This window comes from Montipora capricornis, chromosome 11, assembly GCF_036669925.1.
Source record: "Montipora capricornis isolate CH-2021 chromosome 11, ASM3666992v2, whole genome shotgun sequence".
Lineage (NCBI taxonomy): Eukaryota > Metazoa > Cnidaria > Anthozoa > Scleractinia > Acroporidae > Montipora > Montipora capricornis.
The window spans coordinates 20,919,272-20,936,771 of record NC_090893.1 but is presented as its reverse complement, the minus strand read 5'-3'; the positions used below and the strand labels follow the sequence as shown (position 1 = coordinate 20,936,771).

The 17,500-nt window shown below is 38.2% G+C and overlaps 3 protein-coding genes across 3 annotated transcripts in view; 2 read left to right on the top strand and 1 right to left on the bottom strand.

Moving 5' to 3' along the window:
- LOC138022982 (chloride channel CLIC-like protein 1) overlaps window positions 1–6,861 on the top strand; it is a 7,631-nt gene extending 770 nt beyond the window's left edge. The window contains exons 2-3 of the mRNA XM_068870019.1: window positions 1,676–2,422; window positions 5,988–6,861. Coding sequence (XP_068726120.1) covers window positions 1,676–2,422; window positions 5,988–6,596 — 1,356 coding nt within the window. The 3' untranslated portion in view covers window positions 6,597–6,861. The remainder of the gene's footprint in view (window positions 1–1,675; window positions 2,423–5,987) is intronic.
- A 2,238-nt stretch (window positions 6,862–9,099) lies between these two features.
- Window positions 9,100–17,432, bottom strand: LOC138022983 (uroporphyrinogen decarboxylase-like). The gene is made up of 11 exons (XM_068870020.1): window positions 17,235–17,432; window positions 16,657–16,742; window positions 16,258–16,320; window positions 15,734–15,769; window positions 15,579–15,623; window positions 15,062–15,178; window positions 13,323–13,484; window positions 12,366–12,494; window positions 11,460–11,560; window positions 10,172–10,235; window positions 9,100–9,430 (listed from the first exon to the last, which is right to left on the bottom strand). The coding sequence occupies exons 1-11, from the start codon at window positions 17,362–17,364 to the stop codon at window positions 9,260–9,262; spliced, it is 1,104 nt and encodes a 367-aa protein (XP_068726121.1). The 5' UTR covers window positions 17,365–17,432; the 3' UTR covers window positions 9,100–9,259.
- Window positions 17,433–17,466: 34 nt separating this feature from the next.
- The window catches only part of LOC138024163 (ATP synthase subunit delta, mitochondrial-like), an 8,823-nt gene continuing 8,789 nt past the window's right edge, over window positions 17,467–17,500 (top strand). The window contains exon 1 of the mRNA XM_068871270.1: window positions 17,467–17,500. This exon is cut by the window's right edge and continues 153 nt beyond it. The gene's annotated coding sequence lies outside the window, so the exon portion shown is untranslated.

Here is a 17,500-nt window from a genome sequence, read left to right as displayed (position 1 = left end):
CGTTCAATGCCTCCTCGTCAACTTTTTCCATTCAATTTTCGCCAAATCATTGGAGAAACACTTTACCATGAATTGGTTTTTGCTCTTGTCGCAGTGAAAAAGGACCCAGGAAAAGAATAAACATACCTATTCAATGATTATCAAAAAGGTTAAAAGTTACTAAAATTTTTGAGAAACCATAACGTTTTTGACCATACCGTCCTCATCAGTGATGATGAAAATTTTTAGTAACTTAAATTAGCCTTTTTTATAAATATCGCCTTAAAAAGCAACTATTATGAGAACACATGTATACCTATTCAAGGTCACACATAGGTCACATACTGCATTCTCACTCAGGTAGAACATATGAATAATTCAAGCAACAAATAATTCAACATCAAATTGTCAAAAGATAAGCATAGAAAAAATTGTAGTTTTCTTGTGTAAAATATTTTGGCTATGTTAGCAAAGGACGGCTAACAAAAAGGGAGATTTATAAGAGAAATGTCAACTAACTCACCTTTCTCTTGGTCGCAATTTGGAAAGTGTTGGGTAGGTCATATCCAGTCTTCCCTGGGATGGCAGCTGATAAGTGCATTACTTTAGTCACCTTAGTCCACCTCCACCATTTTGGATTGCTCATTGTTCTCAGATGTAAGATTGGGCCCTTAAGTCTGATTGGTCAATGCAATACAACATTGGTCAGGGTTACGTCATCAAACATGCATGCTACACATTCTAATATTATTGATCCAACAAGTGCAATGTAGCCCGGGCTTTTCCAAAAAGCTAGCCATAAAAAAAATATTGATCAATATTACCAAGTCTTAAATGGTTTGAACCCAGGAGTCATATCATAATTAGGTGAAGTAAGATCATCTGGGTGACTGTAGTCTTCAGAAGGACTGTTTAGAATGGCATTGACAATGTCATTGTCATTCAATTTCATCCTAGACGAATTAACAAATTAATCGTTTGTGGTTTAGTGTTGTCTAATAGTATACTCTTATCGGCAGGAATACTTGTATTTGTCATCACAGTAGTCAAAATCTGCAATAAACTTTGCAGCTTTGTCTAGACTCTTATCTACAAAGTCAAATTAGATGACATCACCAACAAGATTTATTTGCACCCATATTTTACGTTGTTTTTTTTATAAATAGATAACTTAGAACAACTAGAAAGCTAAAAGGGAGCCAGGTTACAGGTTAACTTTACACAATAAAATAGTGTGCGGAAGATACCACAATGGATACACACAAGGATAGCACAGTGGTGAGATCACTCGCCTCCCACCAATGTGGCCTGGGTTTGATTCCCAGACTCGGCTTCATTTGTGGGTTGAGTTTGTTGGTTCTCTACTCTGAGCTGTAGAGGTTTTTCTCCGGGTACTCTGGTTTTCCCCTCTCCGCAAACACCGATATTTGATTTGATTTGAGTTAATTTCATTAATGTCCCCAGTTAGTTCTCTAGCGCTAATCCATTGACACTTAAATAAAGCTGTTATTATTATTATTATTACATACACGCACGCACAAGTGATGCAGATTATGATCATGGTGAGATAAATATCAATTTTAAATTAATTTTTAAGTAATAGAATGCCGAAATTAGTCAAATCAGATTGTGAGATTTACGAGCAATGATGTGGTAAAAATTATATTTGATTGTGTCATATTTGCATCTCCCAAAGGGATTTCCCAAAAATGGCCATTATGATGAAAACAAGCAAGCTGGTTGTGGAAGGACACAGACAGAGCTTTCACAGTGTCAGAGAGATTTGAAGAAAATGCCACAACCATGTCAGCCCTGCAGTGAAAAAACTGTGGTTAATGCATCATCATGCGATACTCCTTACTTCAAAAAAGTTGCTAGAATTCTCTTAGGAAATATTAAGGATTATGGAGCTCATGAAGTCATCATCACTGCTTCGGAAGACGATGCAGCCTCTTTGGAAAAATTTGTTATTTCAGGTGACGGCAATGTACACGATGTCTGCGAGGTCATTATGGGTGTTATATCAAATTTTAAAGGCAAAGATGATATCTTTGATTTTTCCAACTGGGGCACATCTCATGTCTTTTTCACGAGTGAGGCACTTCTTTTTGTAGCTGCATTCATTTTGGTGATCTGTGCTGCTGTTATTTTTGAAAAACACACAAACTTAACGTGGAGATCACAGGTTTGGTTGGTTTTGTTCTGGTGTTTTGTTATCAGCATTCCTTGGGAATGGTATCATTTATACAGGAAATCATTTGCTACGAAACAAGCAGAAATGGAAAAAGATATTCCCAAGGAATGCAGACCTGACAATGAGGTGCATCCCTTTGACTATTTCAAACTGTGGTTTACAAACACATTTACATTTTCTCAAGACCCTTGTGTTAAATACCAAGAGACTTTGCTTGTTGATCCAATGTGGGAAGTGTCTCCATCAAGGGTGAGTTTTGCTTGCATTTTCGTGAAGTTTTTAATGTTTAATTGGCCGTTCTGAAATTCAGCAGGGAACTGGGGCGAGTTTCAAATTTTAACTAATCGATGAACTGACACCACCACATGAAAGATCATGTTAAGATTGGTCATTTGACCAAGTATGTTGCCTTATGGGTGAACCGAGACCAAGTTTGAACCTTGAAATACGGTTCAAAATCCTTACAAACGTCTCTAATTTTGACAAAGCGTCCCCTAAAACCATATAAACTCTAAAATATTTTTTATCAGTTTAGTGACAACTGTAAAATCCTGTCATGTACCTACAATAATATTTGAAAGAAGCTGCGATGAAAATCGCTATGTTTGCCCGTTTTAAAGAGTATCACGGAAATCATAAAAATTTTAAGAGTTAATAATTATGGTTTTGGGGGACGCTGTATCAAAATTAGAGACGCCTGTATGGATTTTGAACCATGTTTCAAGGTCCATAACTTGGTCTCGGTTCACCCTAAAAGCACCATACTTGGCAAAGTGACTAATCTCAACATGATCTTTTATGTGGTAGTGTCAGTTTATCGATTAGTTAAAATTTGAAACTCGCCCCAGTTCCCTGCTGAATTTCGGAACGGCCAATTATCCCATGCATGGTGGTTATTGTGTATTTGTAATGACATCCTCGCAACACATCTGTCAGTTCATCACCAGCATCATTGACAAATTGACTACTTAAAAGTATTATGGTACTTTTAAGTAGTATTACAGCTACCAATGTCCAATACATCAATCACATGTAAATGATACTTCATTGCATAAATTTTCACAACTGTTTGCAGCTACAGCTTGTAATAATTAATGAAGTGGTAGTAAACCTACAGTCAGTTATCTGTTACCAGTTGACCATTAGCGGGCTGGCTATTGACCAGTGCTTCATCTACATGTTGATGTGATTGCAGAAAACATTCCTCTTTCACCATACCAATTTTGTGTGGAAGGTTCAATATTATTTCATTATTTCTTGGTTTGGAGTTCCCATCATCCAGTCGCGATATTCCAAATTGTTATTCTCTGTTGTCTTGGGATATTGGCTATAGAGTTCTAAAGTGGTGACGTCAGAAAAAATTACATTTTTGAAATTATGGGATTTGTTATCTTGAAAGAATAACATCTGAAAAGCCTACTTGCCAGAAACTGGTATTGTGGGGCGAATTGTCTTGGAGATACTAGTCCAGTTTTTTCTCTGATGACTCCATACAAATCCTTCTAAATTTGACTTGTTTCCTAATGTTATGAACTGAGTCAAATTTAGAAGGATTTGTATGGAGTCGTCAGAGCATAACTAGGCTAATATCTCAAAAACTATTTTTCCCGAAATGCTAATTTTTGGCGAGATGGCCTTTTGGATGTTGTTTTTCCATAATACCCCGAGAAACTCCATAATTTCACAATTTTAAATTTTTATGACGTCACACTTCAGGACTCTATTCCCTCCCTTAATGACTTTTGTATTAAGGTTTATGGAACATTAACTTTAGTCAATGTACTGGCAAACAGCAAACAGTGATGAAAGCATGGGGAGACTGCTACTGGTTACAGATCTGTATACCATATTTAACAACTATTCACTAGCCACTGACCCTGAGTTGAATAGTTAACATTTTAGTTAACAAAATAATAAGTCTTGCCTGTCATCTGTTCTGTTGTAAAGCACGCAGGAAGTGTTTAGAGCACAAAAGAAGTGTAGGGGAAACACAAGACATAGTCAAGGGTTTTTCCTTCTTCTTGAGTGTGCTCTTTCCCCTTCCTAAGTAATTTATAACAGAACAGCTCTCAGGTGAGGCTTCTTTACTTTTTATAATAAAGAATTTCTTAATTTCCTCACACATTCGGCTAAAATTTTCAGATAACTTTTTTTTCTAAATCCTATGAGTGGCGTCCTCAGCTGTGCATCTGTACTCTCACAAAGCATGCGGTTTTAACCATTCAGAGTGTGTGTTGTATCAAAATTTTATTATAACATATGCTAAAACAGTGAGATAATATAGCAGAAAGAGGCTATTTTAACTTAATAGACTTGCCACAAGTCGACCTCACGAGAATTTCAGGTGATTTTTCGGACTGAGGCGGATGAGCGAGAGGAGAGGTCGACTTGTTTGGCTTGCAAGGTTTTCATTTTCGTTTCGCGCCAAAAGGGGGATGACATCATTGGCAAGTTCTGCACTTGAATGGCGCAATCCGACGAAAACAATCAAAAAAAGCTAAAAAGAGCAATGCTGATATAACGGTGAAGGAAATGTATGCCTTCAATATATTCCTTCACCATTATATCAGCCTTGCTCTTTTTATATAGCTTTTTAAAATATTTATTAAATAACTGATAAGATCCTTCACCAGGATCCAGTGCTTCTGTTTTGTTATGCTGATTCTTGCTTAGAAAGTTGAAAACAACCGAACAGGTTTGTTTCTTCGAAATCAAAAGAGGGGATTTGTTTACTTTGTGCGATAGATGTATCAGAAAGAAAGACGAAATGAAACGATAGCTTATTTCAATCTCGAGTTGCCGCTTGGAAAGGAGATCTCCAGTGCTACTTTTTGGACCAACACTTTGTGCTGTATTAAATTGTGCTGATAGAAACTAAACACTAGTTTAGAAGATCATTAACGAGTAAGGGAAAGCTTCGAATCGTCAAGAAAGTCAATTGATTTCTTTCATAAAAGATCAGGTAGGCTTCAGTTGTGGGAGACGTACTAGAACGGGATTAAAAGACATGCTAGATCGGGAATAGAAGTGGAGATACTGTGCCTCTTAGCGAAACTTACCATTTAGCGATACAATAACTCAAACTGATACTGTTAACACACATTTTAAAATAATTATTTTCCTCTCAGTAGATGAAAAAATGTGTTGATAGTTGTCAAGAATCGCCTCGGGACTTCCAGACACCAGTTTATAATACTAGTCTTAAGATTTAAAATGTCCTTCAACTCTTGTTTTGGACAATTGTTTCCCACATTATGACGCGCTAATACCACAACAATCAGGGGTTTCAATAACTTCTGAAATAGCCGTCCATGATAGCCCATTGAAGGCGGCAGTTTGACAAGTTTATGATAGGATTTTTAGTGAAAATCAAGACAAACTAGCGGGTGGTGTGAGGCAAAGCAGGCGGCGGTATACCGCCGGTAACCGGCTTCTATTGAAACCCCTGAACAATTGAGGCTAAAGACCAGATCTTTCATAAGTAGCTATGGGTGAAATCAGTGAAACATTAATGAAGACGATAGCATTGCAATCCTCTCCAAGTAAGCGATCAAAAGCTTATGGGGCTAGCTCAAAGGTCAGACTTTTCCCAGCTCCGGTTGGAGCAGACAGAAACACATTTCAATGGGAAAGGACATTTAGAGTTTGGGTAGCAGAGCATGTCTTCATTATGCTACCCACTGTTTTGGTATACACTAAAACTACATTTTTATATTTACTATGATGATGATGATAGAGAGCTTGAACAAGGAGGACAATAAGAGCACCACAAAACAATACTGTAGCTTACAGTAGCTTGTTATTTTGTTAACAGGCAATATCTGCTACTCTTGCAAGCATTGTTGCTCAGCCATTTGAACATATCGCTGAAGCCATTGGTAAAAGTTTCCGTGCGTTATTCAGGGAAGTTCCCGTCCAGTGGCAGCCATTTGTATTCATTGCCGTCATCCTCATCATCATCATTGGTATGTTTACAATAAGTGGAATGCAAGTGAGGCTACCTTTTGTCACAATCGCAACTGTACCAGCCCTCCCTGGTAACTTCCAAGCCAACTTAAAGGCGATTGAGAATCAAGTTGTGAATGTCAGAGAATTGGTGGACGGGCTAAATGAAGCTGGAAGAGAACGAGATGCAAATGAACGCGTTCGGGAGCGACAAATTGTTACACTTCTGAATGCTTTGAATGAAGAACAAAAGGAAAGAACGAAATTTGCAATTCAAGAATCCCATGATGTGTCCAAACGGAAAGCGTCAGGTCCTGTTGAGTCAGTAGATCTCAGTCCAGTGGTCGAAGAAAAAGTACCCAAGATTAGACCAGTGCAGGCCTCTGACAAGACAGTCACTGAACAAGATGCTGAAGAAAGTGCCCCAATGGTTGAGGATATTGGCTTTGAATCCAAGGAGTCTGAAAAGATATTTTAGTTAAAGATTGATGTTTCACAGAACAGATAACAGAGGTATCCAGGGTTCACACAGAGCTAAAGCTAGAGTATTTCGATTTAGAGAAAGGGCAGGAACTTTATTTGTGGTTGGATTCCCTTTAATACAAGGACATAAAAGGTTTTGAAAACAAAAAATGATAATTGTTTGCCTAGACACTGGAATGTTTGCTGATGTTTGTAAGTTTAATAACTGCAAGTCAGCTAAAAAATCATGAAAGGACGAAATAAAGGTAGAAAATCCTGGATCTGCGGGCCCCTGTTATTTCACTCCAAGTAGTCAGGGGTTTCATTAAGTTTTAAAGTAGAAGGGACCTTGTGATAGAGTAAAGTAAGCCGGCACCCCTTTGTATAGTCTGCCTTTTGATCTTGAGACCTCCTTTGAGCAAAGGCGGGTTACTGTAATCAGTCAGGTAGGCTCAGTCTCCAGCCGTGGGCGTCTCGGTGCGCCCGCGATCCTCCAGACGCCGAAGGCTGCAGACAGCCTACATAGACGGGTGGTAGTACCCGGGTGCCGGCTTCTAATAAAACCCGAGTAGTGCCTCTGAACTATAAAGTGTAGTTTTGAGATTGTGACATTTCATTGCTTTGTGTTACTACTCCTGGACCAACAATTATGTTCACTTTTGTCCTTGAAAAAAATTTTCAATTTGTATTTGAACAAGCAAGATTCCAAAGGGAAGAGCATGAAAGGGAAATCTGTAGACGGTCTTAATTATGATGGTACATGTAATTATTATTATAAAATAATGTTACAATAATACCATTATTGTCTTTATTACATCCATTTAGAAATCACTCTCAGCAGTGCAATCTTATTCCCAAATCGCACTATTCTTGGCTCTAAATCACACCATTTCTCCAGTCAATAAAAAAAGGAACTCTAAAACAAAACAACCAATCTGATTTCAAGGCTTGTTTAAGGTAATCAATCAAATTGCAGGAAAACGAAACACAAAGAAAACCATTGTGTTCCCAATTTTCCAACTTTTGTTGCCGACTGAATTGATAAAATATTGGCACTTATTAAAATCCTGTAATTTCGTGATTAAGATTATTGTGTGATTTCTAAATGGATGTAATAAAGTGATACTTGAACTTCGTGTCGTGTAATTTTGGTCTGAAATCATGCTTGTGATTTCAGACCAAATTGCACTCCACTCAGTTCAATTACCATTTTATTGGTATGTTACCCACGACTTAAAAGTCAACTTCTTGGCTGCTCACCTTTTCCTGCTCACCTTTTCAGCTGCCAGCCATTTCGGAAAGAAATTGTTATGTTTACAGTTTAGTTGTGTCAGTCATTTTATTCAAACCATTAAATGCCCATTAAGGGAGCCCTCAATATAAACCCTTATCCTCCTACTAAATACAGCTATGGGGCTGCCTGTAGGCGAATCTTGCTGATATCATTGTTTGCATTTGTCTCATTAATATATGCGTTTCCTTACAGAAGGCATCATGCTTTTCACAAATAATATTGACTTCAAAACGTACAAGAACGACCGTGTTAAAGGGAGAGTTTCACATCTCTGCGCATGGGCAAACTGTCACGTCAGGCCTTTTAATTCCATTGTTATTAAAACAATTGAAAGCACTGATGCAGGAAACAGAAGCAATGCCATAGAAGTGGAATTACTCATTGGAATTAATTTTGTAATCATTTCCTTTGTGTTATGAACCTACTGCATGCGAATAAATTACTTGTGCGTTATGACAACTCGTGCGTAGAATAAATTTTCGACCCGTACAATAAATTTGAGATCAAAACTAAATTCGATATTTTCTGTGTAAACCCGCAGTGTTTTCCACCAAATTTGGGCCTTAGTCATTCAGTGTATTTGCTTTAATACTCATTGTGTTTAATTAACATCATCTGGTTCAGTAAGAAACCGTAAAATTTACAACTGCTAGCGCCAGAGCTTAGACATGCGCAAAACCGTAAAACCGGCCCCTTTAAACTCAGTCAAATTTCCAATTTTAAACCTTTTGGCTTTGATAACGATCAGCGAGTTATTTGTCATCAAGAACTGAGCCCATGCATTCTTTGTAAAATTTCGAATTTTCGAAGCCTCATTACTCAGAGATTATTTAACAAATTGAAAGTGGTTCAATGTTGTCTGTACTCTTATCAACAACGATATTCGTCGTCACAGTGGTCAAAATGGCAAACTAGCCGATCAGAGTAGATGGGGATCCAATCATCAAGTAGATGCAGTAAAATATCTTGGTTACAAGTCATGGTGTATTAATCATAATAACCGGTTAGGAGAATCCAAGACATTTTTGATGCAATGCCCTTTCATGGTTATGTGAGTGTTATATGACCACTCGCCACCAGTTAGACTGGTAAAGACTGACCAACGAGATTACAAATTAGACACTTCTTTCGTGTTAATGCAAAGTGTAAAAGCTGCTCTAACTTTGTGTAGCATTTGTAAATAATTATACATGTCAAAATAGTAATAAAAGAGTACAAGTCACACTTTTTGTGACAAAAATAATTACTTTATTAACCATTAAATAGTTTCACTTTTGAATTCTTTATCTAGTTGGAAAACATGGTTGACATGTTAATGTTAATCTAGAAATTTAGGCCTTTGCGCTAGGTGTGAAGGGTGAAAGAGTAATTGTACATCAGCAACATCAGGATGCTTTTCTTTCATTCATTTTCTCTGAGTATGAATGAACAGTGTCTATGAAAGTGGCTAATTTTTCTGGTTCGTGATCTGGGTGCATTCCATGGCCAAGGTTAGCAATGTAACGCTGAGTTCCGAAGTTTTCCAGCATTTTCTTGACAGTGTTACTGATTTCTTCCTGCAGTAAAAGAAAATTCATAACAAACATTTAGATTTCTGGTTTATGCAGCTGCTTTCAACAAGTCAACAGTACCCATTGATCTAATGAATTAATAATGTATCCATATCAAAGTCGAGGAAGAAAAGAGGACATTATTAAAGGTAAGGGGTTCTGGCCCCAGTTGTTCAAAAGACAATGCTATCTAAAGGATAATTCACTATCCACTGTGCCGTTGGTTTCGCTATGACTTATCCACTGGATAGTGATAAATTATTATTTTAGCCGGTGGATAGGGCTATCCATCGTTTGAACAACTAGGACCTGATTGATGGGGAGACTTTGAAATGACAAATAACATTAATTTTTTGGGATGCACGTTGGTATCCTTTCTTTTTCAACATTTGCAAAACCTTGAGGTGGCTAGATCCAGCAACCTTTTCACACAGGCTAAACAGTAGGAAATAGGAAGTCATTCCTTTGCATTCTAAGGGGGTATTTACATGAGAATGGGATGAACTCAGACCTGTATGAACTAAAGTTGTACCAGACTGAGTATGAAATTTTTGCAGTAGTTTATGTGAAACCGGGACGAAATGGTTGGTGCCTTGGTTACTCTGTCTGACGCTAAACGATTTTATACTCATCAATAGAGAACCCCTGGGAGCCAATGGGTTAACATTTTGTTTTGTGTAATATATATTTTCCAATGGCCAGGAGAACAGACATGTGTGAAACAAAATAATTATTATCACCACTTACATGACTTGCATAAAGGCAGGCTGGGTCAAGGTTTCCTTGAAGGGTCACTGTTGGTGCAAGAGATCTGTACATAAAATGAATAAAACTTAATGATACTAACAATCAGAAATTAATGAAAAAGTGAAAAAATGTGTAATGTAATAAATTATTTTTGTTAGAGTGCTGCAAATTAAAATTTAGAAATGGAAGCCAGTTAAAAGCTCCAGTTTGCAATACGTTTTTTAAATTGAGATCTTTCTATGCAGCAGACTAAAATTAATCCAGTTTGAAAATTTTCTTTCTGTTTGTCTTTTTCCTTTTGATTGTGTTTTTTTAAAGCTAATCCCACAATTAATACACAAAGTGTGTACCATTACAACCATGTTACCTACAAGAAAGGATTATGTTTTTGCAAATGTTGGCCGTGTAGCACTTATATTTGAACAGACTTAACTGATTAGAGTGTAATGTGAAGTGCTAAGTTTCTACCCCATATGAACCATGCGAGCGTTAGCCCTACCAATGGAAATGGGCCCACACAAGGACAGAGAAAAACTCTGACCAGGGTGGGAATTGAACCCACGACCTTCGGGTTAGATCTCCGCCACTCTACCAACTGAGCTACAAGGTCAGACGGGAGCAGGTGGTCAGATTACAAAAATTTGGTTTTATCAACGGAGTTGATAAATGTACATGTAAATTGGCCACCGTACAGAGATTCTAAAAGCTTTTAGAACCTCTGTACGGTGGCCAATTTACATTATCAACTCTGTTGATAAAACCAAATTTTTGTATACTACTTCCCCACCGATGCAGCACCACAGTTTCTTTAGAAACTACCCCCTTCATTCATGAGTCCATTACAGCCTAGTTCCACAAGGAGGTGTAAATGCCTTAATGAAGCTTCTCTCTCCAGGTTGGAAGTCTAAGAGCAATTTAATATCCAACCCTTAACAAACACGTTGAGTCTAAAGTACAACTTTTCAACTGTCACAAATCATATTTGCAGAGACATTCATTTTGGTCCTGTGGTTATGAAAGTTGCAACATCAATGTCCTTAAAAGCCGGTGAGATCATGCTGCCTGCACCCTTGGAATCAGCTTCAGGTTCAGATGATCATCTCTCATTGAGACTTGATGTTATGTCATTGACCTTGGAACACTGTCATTGGAGCAAAGGTTGTGCTTTTTGATCCAACCTGAAGCAACTTAGGGTTTTGCAATAATTGCACGTATGGGCTTATTTGGTTGATCACCACACACTTCCTGGTACATGTATTATCCCATTGTTAATTTCATCCTATCTGACCTTGCATTTTGAGGGGACACCGTCCAGTCCAAACTGACGACATCATATCCAGATTGCGAGAGCTCCCTGATAGCATAGTGCGCACCTTTGGCAAAGATTGTCTGCAACAAGAAGACAGACATCTGGATTTCAACAGTCTAAATTATCATGTTCTCTAATGGAATTATATATATCAAGCTTAATTATTAAAAATGATGAAAATCTTAGAGTTCAGTTTAATAGATTAATCACAATGTTGGGCGGGGTCATCGGGGGTGGGGGGGGGGGGTTCTGGGAGAAGAAGGGGTGAGAAGGGTACAGGATATGGGAGACGAAACACTAACAGCAGGAAGGGGGATCTCTACAACGGTGAAAAGTGGGACAGAGATTTAAAAGGATGACCTAGCTGTCGTGACAGTTTATTACTATAACTGCTTTTCATTGAGTATCAAAAATTGGAACCCAGCAACGTTTTTTTGTTTCCCATTTAACATCCCCAGAGGCCTTTGAACAAACTTTTATTTGTGAGTCAAAAAATGTACAAAATTAATAATATTGGTACTGTGGCTTAAGGTAGTGAATCACTGCTCACATTATAAGCTACTAGAGCTGCTACATCACCAATTAGAAATTTGACTATGCCAAAGGTCATGAATGAATTAATAGTCGACACAAGTCAATGTCTTAATTACCAGCAGTCAAAATATTCCCTGGAGGAAAGAATGAAACCACAGTACCTATATTATTGGGAAAAACCTCTTGGACCAGAGTTAAGAGAACCACCAAATTCAACCCACATATCATGCCAAGTCTGGGAATCAAACTTGGAACACATTGGCGGAGAGCGCGAATGCTCCTATCATCCTTATCATATGTGTCATCCCTAAGCCCTTTTCAGACCCTCTCATTTCCTAACTTAATTCTCACCATCGGAACAGCATCGGATCCTAACTTTTCTTTTACTTTTTGAGCTATTTGCCGAAGATATGGCAAAGAACAAATGGTAAAGGTATCATAACCAATAACTTCAGCATGAGACTCGAACACCTGGAGCATCTGAGGGTAAAGACGAACAAAAGATTACATCTTTGGTTGAGAAATGTTTGTCAAAAACAATAAGATTCAATGCAAAACCCAGAGTGCTTTCCATTTGACCAAAAATTCTGGGGATTTGAGGTAATGAATTGAACTGAATAGAATCAAAATAATTTATCATTTTCCATACAAGTGAGGTTGATATGATGTTCAAGAACTTATAAATAAGTGGGAAATTTGTTCAAAAGGTCCATTCACATCCAGGCATACTAATAGTGGACTAGCTCAAATGGTTCGTATGTTCCCTTCTAGTCCTCCCCCACTGCAGTTGACTGTAAATTTTTTTTTCTCTGTATGTAGTATAATAGTATGCAGTAAATTGTTTTCCCTAATGCAGAGAAAATTGAATAGATAATTATTTCAAAATGGCAGGGCAAAACGTTTCCTTGTACATAATTGGCTAGAATTTTCCCACCTGGAAATGTGTTCCATTTTCTGCATGATTTTTATATTTTGAAAAACTGGAATTGTTAGCTGAATGGCAATTTTGAGGTAAATTTTGTTTAAAAAAAGGAGCAGCATTGTTTTATCGGGTTTAAAAACACGAGGCGTAGCTGAGTGCTTTTTAGACCCGATAAAATGTGCTGCGATTTTTTAAAATGCTCTCAAAAACATTCCACAAAAAGTGTGACTGTCCTTCTGGACTCAGAACAATCATGGTTCAAATTGTAAGAGGAGAATATTAGCATCAGAATTAGCTCATGCATGTGATGTTTTATCAGTGTTTTGATAGGCTATTTATAGGCTCATGAATTATTAATGAGATTTTGAAGATCATTTTTTAACTACCTGAGCACCAGACTGGGCCTGTAACACCAAATAATCAATAATTAAATCTGTCATCTGTTGAAGCAACCGTTGACAAATCTCTAAATTTTGGCGAAGAAATTTCCGTGCTTTGTTAAAGGTTCTGCTGCTTTCTCCCTCAACCATATAGCACATGAGTGTCCACTAAAGAAAAAATGACAGAAAAAATAGTCAAATTGCTGCTTCATTTTGCAGTGAGCAGATCCACTGGGGCAAGAGGAAGGTCGGACGGGGCTACATATGGCACAGGAAGTAGGGATGAATTTATTTTTTAATCAACCCATTGACTCCTAGGGGTTCCCCATTGACGAGTAAAATTGTCTGGCCAGTTCAGGCCGGTTCGGGTGTGAAAGGGTTAACATAGAACTGATTTGACTAATGACGCTGTGTGATGCAGTTTTAGTCAAAGCCAACAGATACTTCTTGCTTAATTACCATAGAGTCTCCAGTAGCTCAGTGGTCAGAGTATCCAGCTCTTGCATTGAGGGCATCTAGCTCTTGCAGGTTCGCAGTTGGCTATTGAATGTTCACTACATCTTTAACCCATTCACTCCACAGGGACCCCAGGATGCCCCCAGTTGACAAGTGAAATTGTCTGGCATTTAACAGAGTAAACTCTTTTAAGTCTCACTCCCAGGGGTCAATGGGTTATTATTTTGGTGTACTTCCAGAAAAATTTTATTTAAATTTATTTTACAAGGTTAGTTGTCTCCTTTTTCAAAGAATGTGATTAAATGCAATTTAACCAAGCTAACAACAAAGAGATACTTAGTCTAGTTTTCTGTGCGTTTAGGTCCACAATGGAGCAGTTTGCTCAGGGGTCAGCGGTTTATTTGTATGTGCACAGGCTCAAATAGGTCATGCGGTCTCAGTGTAGTGGCCATTTGGAGCTATTTTGGGAGAGTGTTGGGCGGCCTTCGTTTTTAGCGGTTGTTCTCAGCGTTTATAATCGTTTCCTTATTTTTTTTTCTGCTTCCCTCCCTCCCTCTACTCCCCTTTTTTCCCACTGTTATCACGGGTAACCGGTGCCCGGATGTCTCTGTGTGGGGTCTCATGGCTGGGTTGCGGGGATTGCTAGCCATGGGAGCTGATCACAGTGGAGGCCCCTGGACATCCTGGGCACCCACCTTCAACTCAGCTCTATGCAGTTGTTAATCTTCATTAGTATCACCCAACAAGTGGACTAATGCAAATGCTGCATTGTGATTGGCTACACTACTAGAGGACTATTAATAGTCCTCGAGTAGCGAAAAGCGTGATGCTTTCTTTTATTTTATTCCCAAATAAATATTTCTTCATCTTGCATTTGCTAACTTTATTATTGCCTTTTCTGTCTGACTAGTTGGGTGATACTAAAACAATTAGACCCTTCCCCCTCAAGGGCCACGGATAATAGCCCATTCGGCTTAATTGCCTCATGGGCTATTGACCTGTAGCCCGCAAGGGCTACGGGTATAATCCTTAATTAGCACGCCAGCATGCAGTCATCATCTTTCTCATAATAATCGACACCATCATCATCATTTCCATCACCACTGTCGTCATCATCGCAGCACCATCTCTATCACAATATTGTCACGATTATCATGGTCTTTATCTTCTTCTGATCTCTTTTAACCCTTGACTAACAATTTTACACAATGGCTTCCAGAAAGACAAAATTCAATGCCCCTTATACCCAACCAAATATTCCAAAACAAAGTATGGAAGGTTCATCTTACTGGTGCCCCTGAAAAGCCAATGAGAGGAACTTTTCCGTCCAATTTTCTCCTTGTCAGATTTATAGCAGAGAACACATATCCCAATGACTTCTCAAGATCGACTTCCTTTTTAAGTTTCTGCGGAAAAAAACATTATCAGATATTTTTTTTTTATGTATTAAAGGACTTTATTATATGGCTTGTGTTTGTAGCCGATATAACGCGCGGTCTGATTGGCTAATTGTGACTGAATTGTGGGGCATTATTCTCCCGTAATGCCCACGGGCCGATTACGGGCTTGCAAAAACAAAGCAAAAGGTAATTAAAAAGCCATATAATAAACTACTTACTAACCGAGCTAGCTCGAGCCGTACTGGGGAATATCGGCCCTCGGTCGTTTTTGTACGGACCTCGCTGCGCTCGGTCCGTACTGCCACGACCTCGGGCCAATATTCCCCAGTACGGCCCGCACGCTCGGTGAGTGAGAAGTTAATCATCAATGCAGTTTCAAAATTATTAATGTCAAAGCAAAACTGACCTCTACATCACTTGGTTCTCTCAGAGGATCTGGAAATACTGGACCCTGAGAGTATATAATAATACTGAAATTTTGTTAAGGGTATAACAACACTTTATATTCTTTTGTTTTGTTAACATGTTTACTCTATACAAATGTATTTCAAGCTATTTTACCTTTCCTGGAATCATTTGAACTGTCATTCCAAGAGCCTAAAATATGCAACAAGAAAAGAACTTCATAATGTGGCTATTATTTTGTTTTACTTTGTCTGAAATTTCAAGTGTAAACTGTTTAGAATAATGCCTTGTGTAAGCTTAGGCCACGACCCATTTTTATTTAGGATATAGCTGGAAAGTGGATGTCCCTAGCAACCAACTTCCATTTTGTGATGCACTTGTTGAATCAAAATTCAAAACTGTCAGAGATCACCAGCCTTCCTTTTTCATGGAAACTTTGGCCCATAGACAGAATGTATAAAATATCGGCCAAAAAAATATTATTTTGTTTATGTGCTAATTAGACTGACTAGCCTCGCTCTCAAGAAACATTTCTTTTGTATTTTGTCCATGCAAACATTAGGCTAGTAAGTCTAATTAGCACATAAACAATTTAAGAATATTTTTTTGGCCACCATTTATGCATTCGGTCTATGATCGACCCAAAAGGGGACTCACTTTAAACGACAAAATAAACCAACCTGGGGTATTACAAGAATGTCTGAGAATATAATAGCTGCATCCAGAGGAAATCGTCTTATGGGCTGCAAGAATTGTTGAAACAAAATAATTATTACCTAATGGTCAAATAAATCACTTGACATAATCTAGAGTGGGTGGTGCCTCAGACCTCATTTTTTTTTCCTTGGTAGAAGTCAAGGCTTTACATCAATGCTTTTGCCCCTGAGAGGTTCCCCACTGATGACTAAAATAATTTGGCCTCAGTTGAGTAAAATCTCCCCCATTCAGATCACCCTCTCCTCCCTTAGTAACAAATGAGGTCGAAACTGCTTGAATGTCAAGGTTTTGCTGAAATCAGTGACCATAAATAAATAATTAATTAATGCATTCCGTTCCATTCATAATTATTTTTCACTGACCTGAAGAGTGAGTTCACAAGCCAGCTCTGGAGTCTGTACCATCTTGAAGAAGTCTGCATTGTTTTCTGCCTTTAATTTCAGAAATTCTGAAAGGCAAAAAGCACTTTCCTCCCGAGACTGGTTGTGAATAAGATAAATTAAACCTTAAATTGGAGTCAAAGGAAAACTTCGTGGGGGAGGGAAGGATGAGGATATACAGGACCCAGCAGGAGTAGTCTGTCTGAACACAGGACACCCATGTTAATTAAAGGTAAATTTGAGGAAAGATGGAAATGTATGTGCAAATGATAACGTAAGATTATTTTGCAATTTGACGGGAAAAGTAAAATGCGAATCACTGCTTAACTTATTAAGTTTAGTGCTGCTTTAATATAAAAGGGTTCTTTCGTCCTCGAAATTCTGTAATTGTAAATTATTATATTTTTGCGCACAAGATTCGCATGATTGGGAGAAAAAGTAGGAATCGATAACAAGTCCCTAAGAAATAGTTTGATACTTTCACAACGTTCCTCGATGTACTTGCTCAAGCTGACATGCGATCCATTCCAAGTTTGTAAAATTATGTCATCGCCGCTCACCTGGGAGATAGCGTCCGGCCTGTCTCATCACCCATATTGGAACGCGTTCAGTGGCTTCCCCGCGAGCAGCCCGCAAAATTAGGTCATTTTTCATTGGTGGAAAGCCATTCTGTACTTCTGAATCAGACATCCTTTATTTTCTTCAAAACTAGTGTTTTACGCTGAATTTCATGTAATATTGTCACTGTTAATATGGCAAAAACGCGAGGGATATGGGAACCATATTTCCGCGCAAAGTCCACTGGGTGATCCATCATCGACGCCAT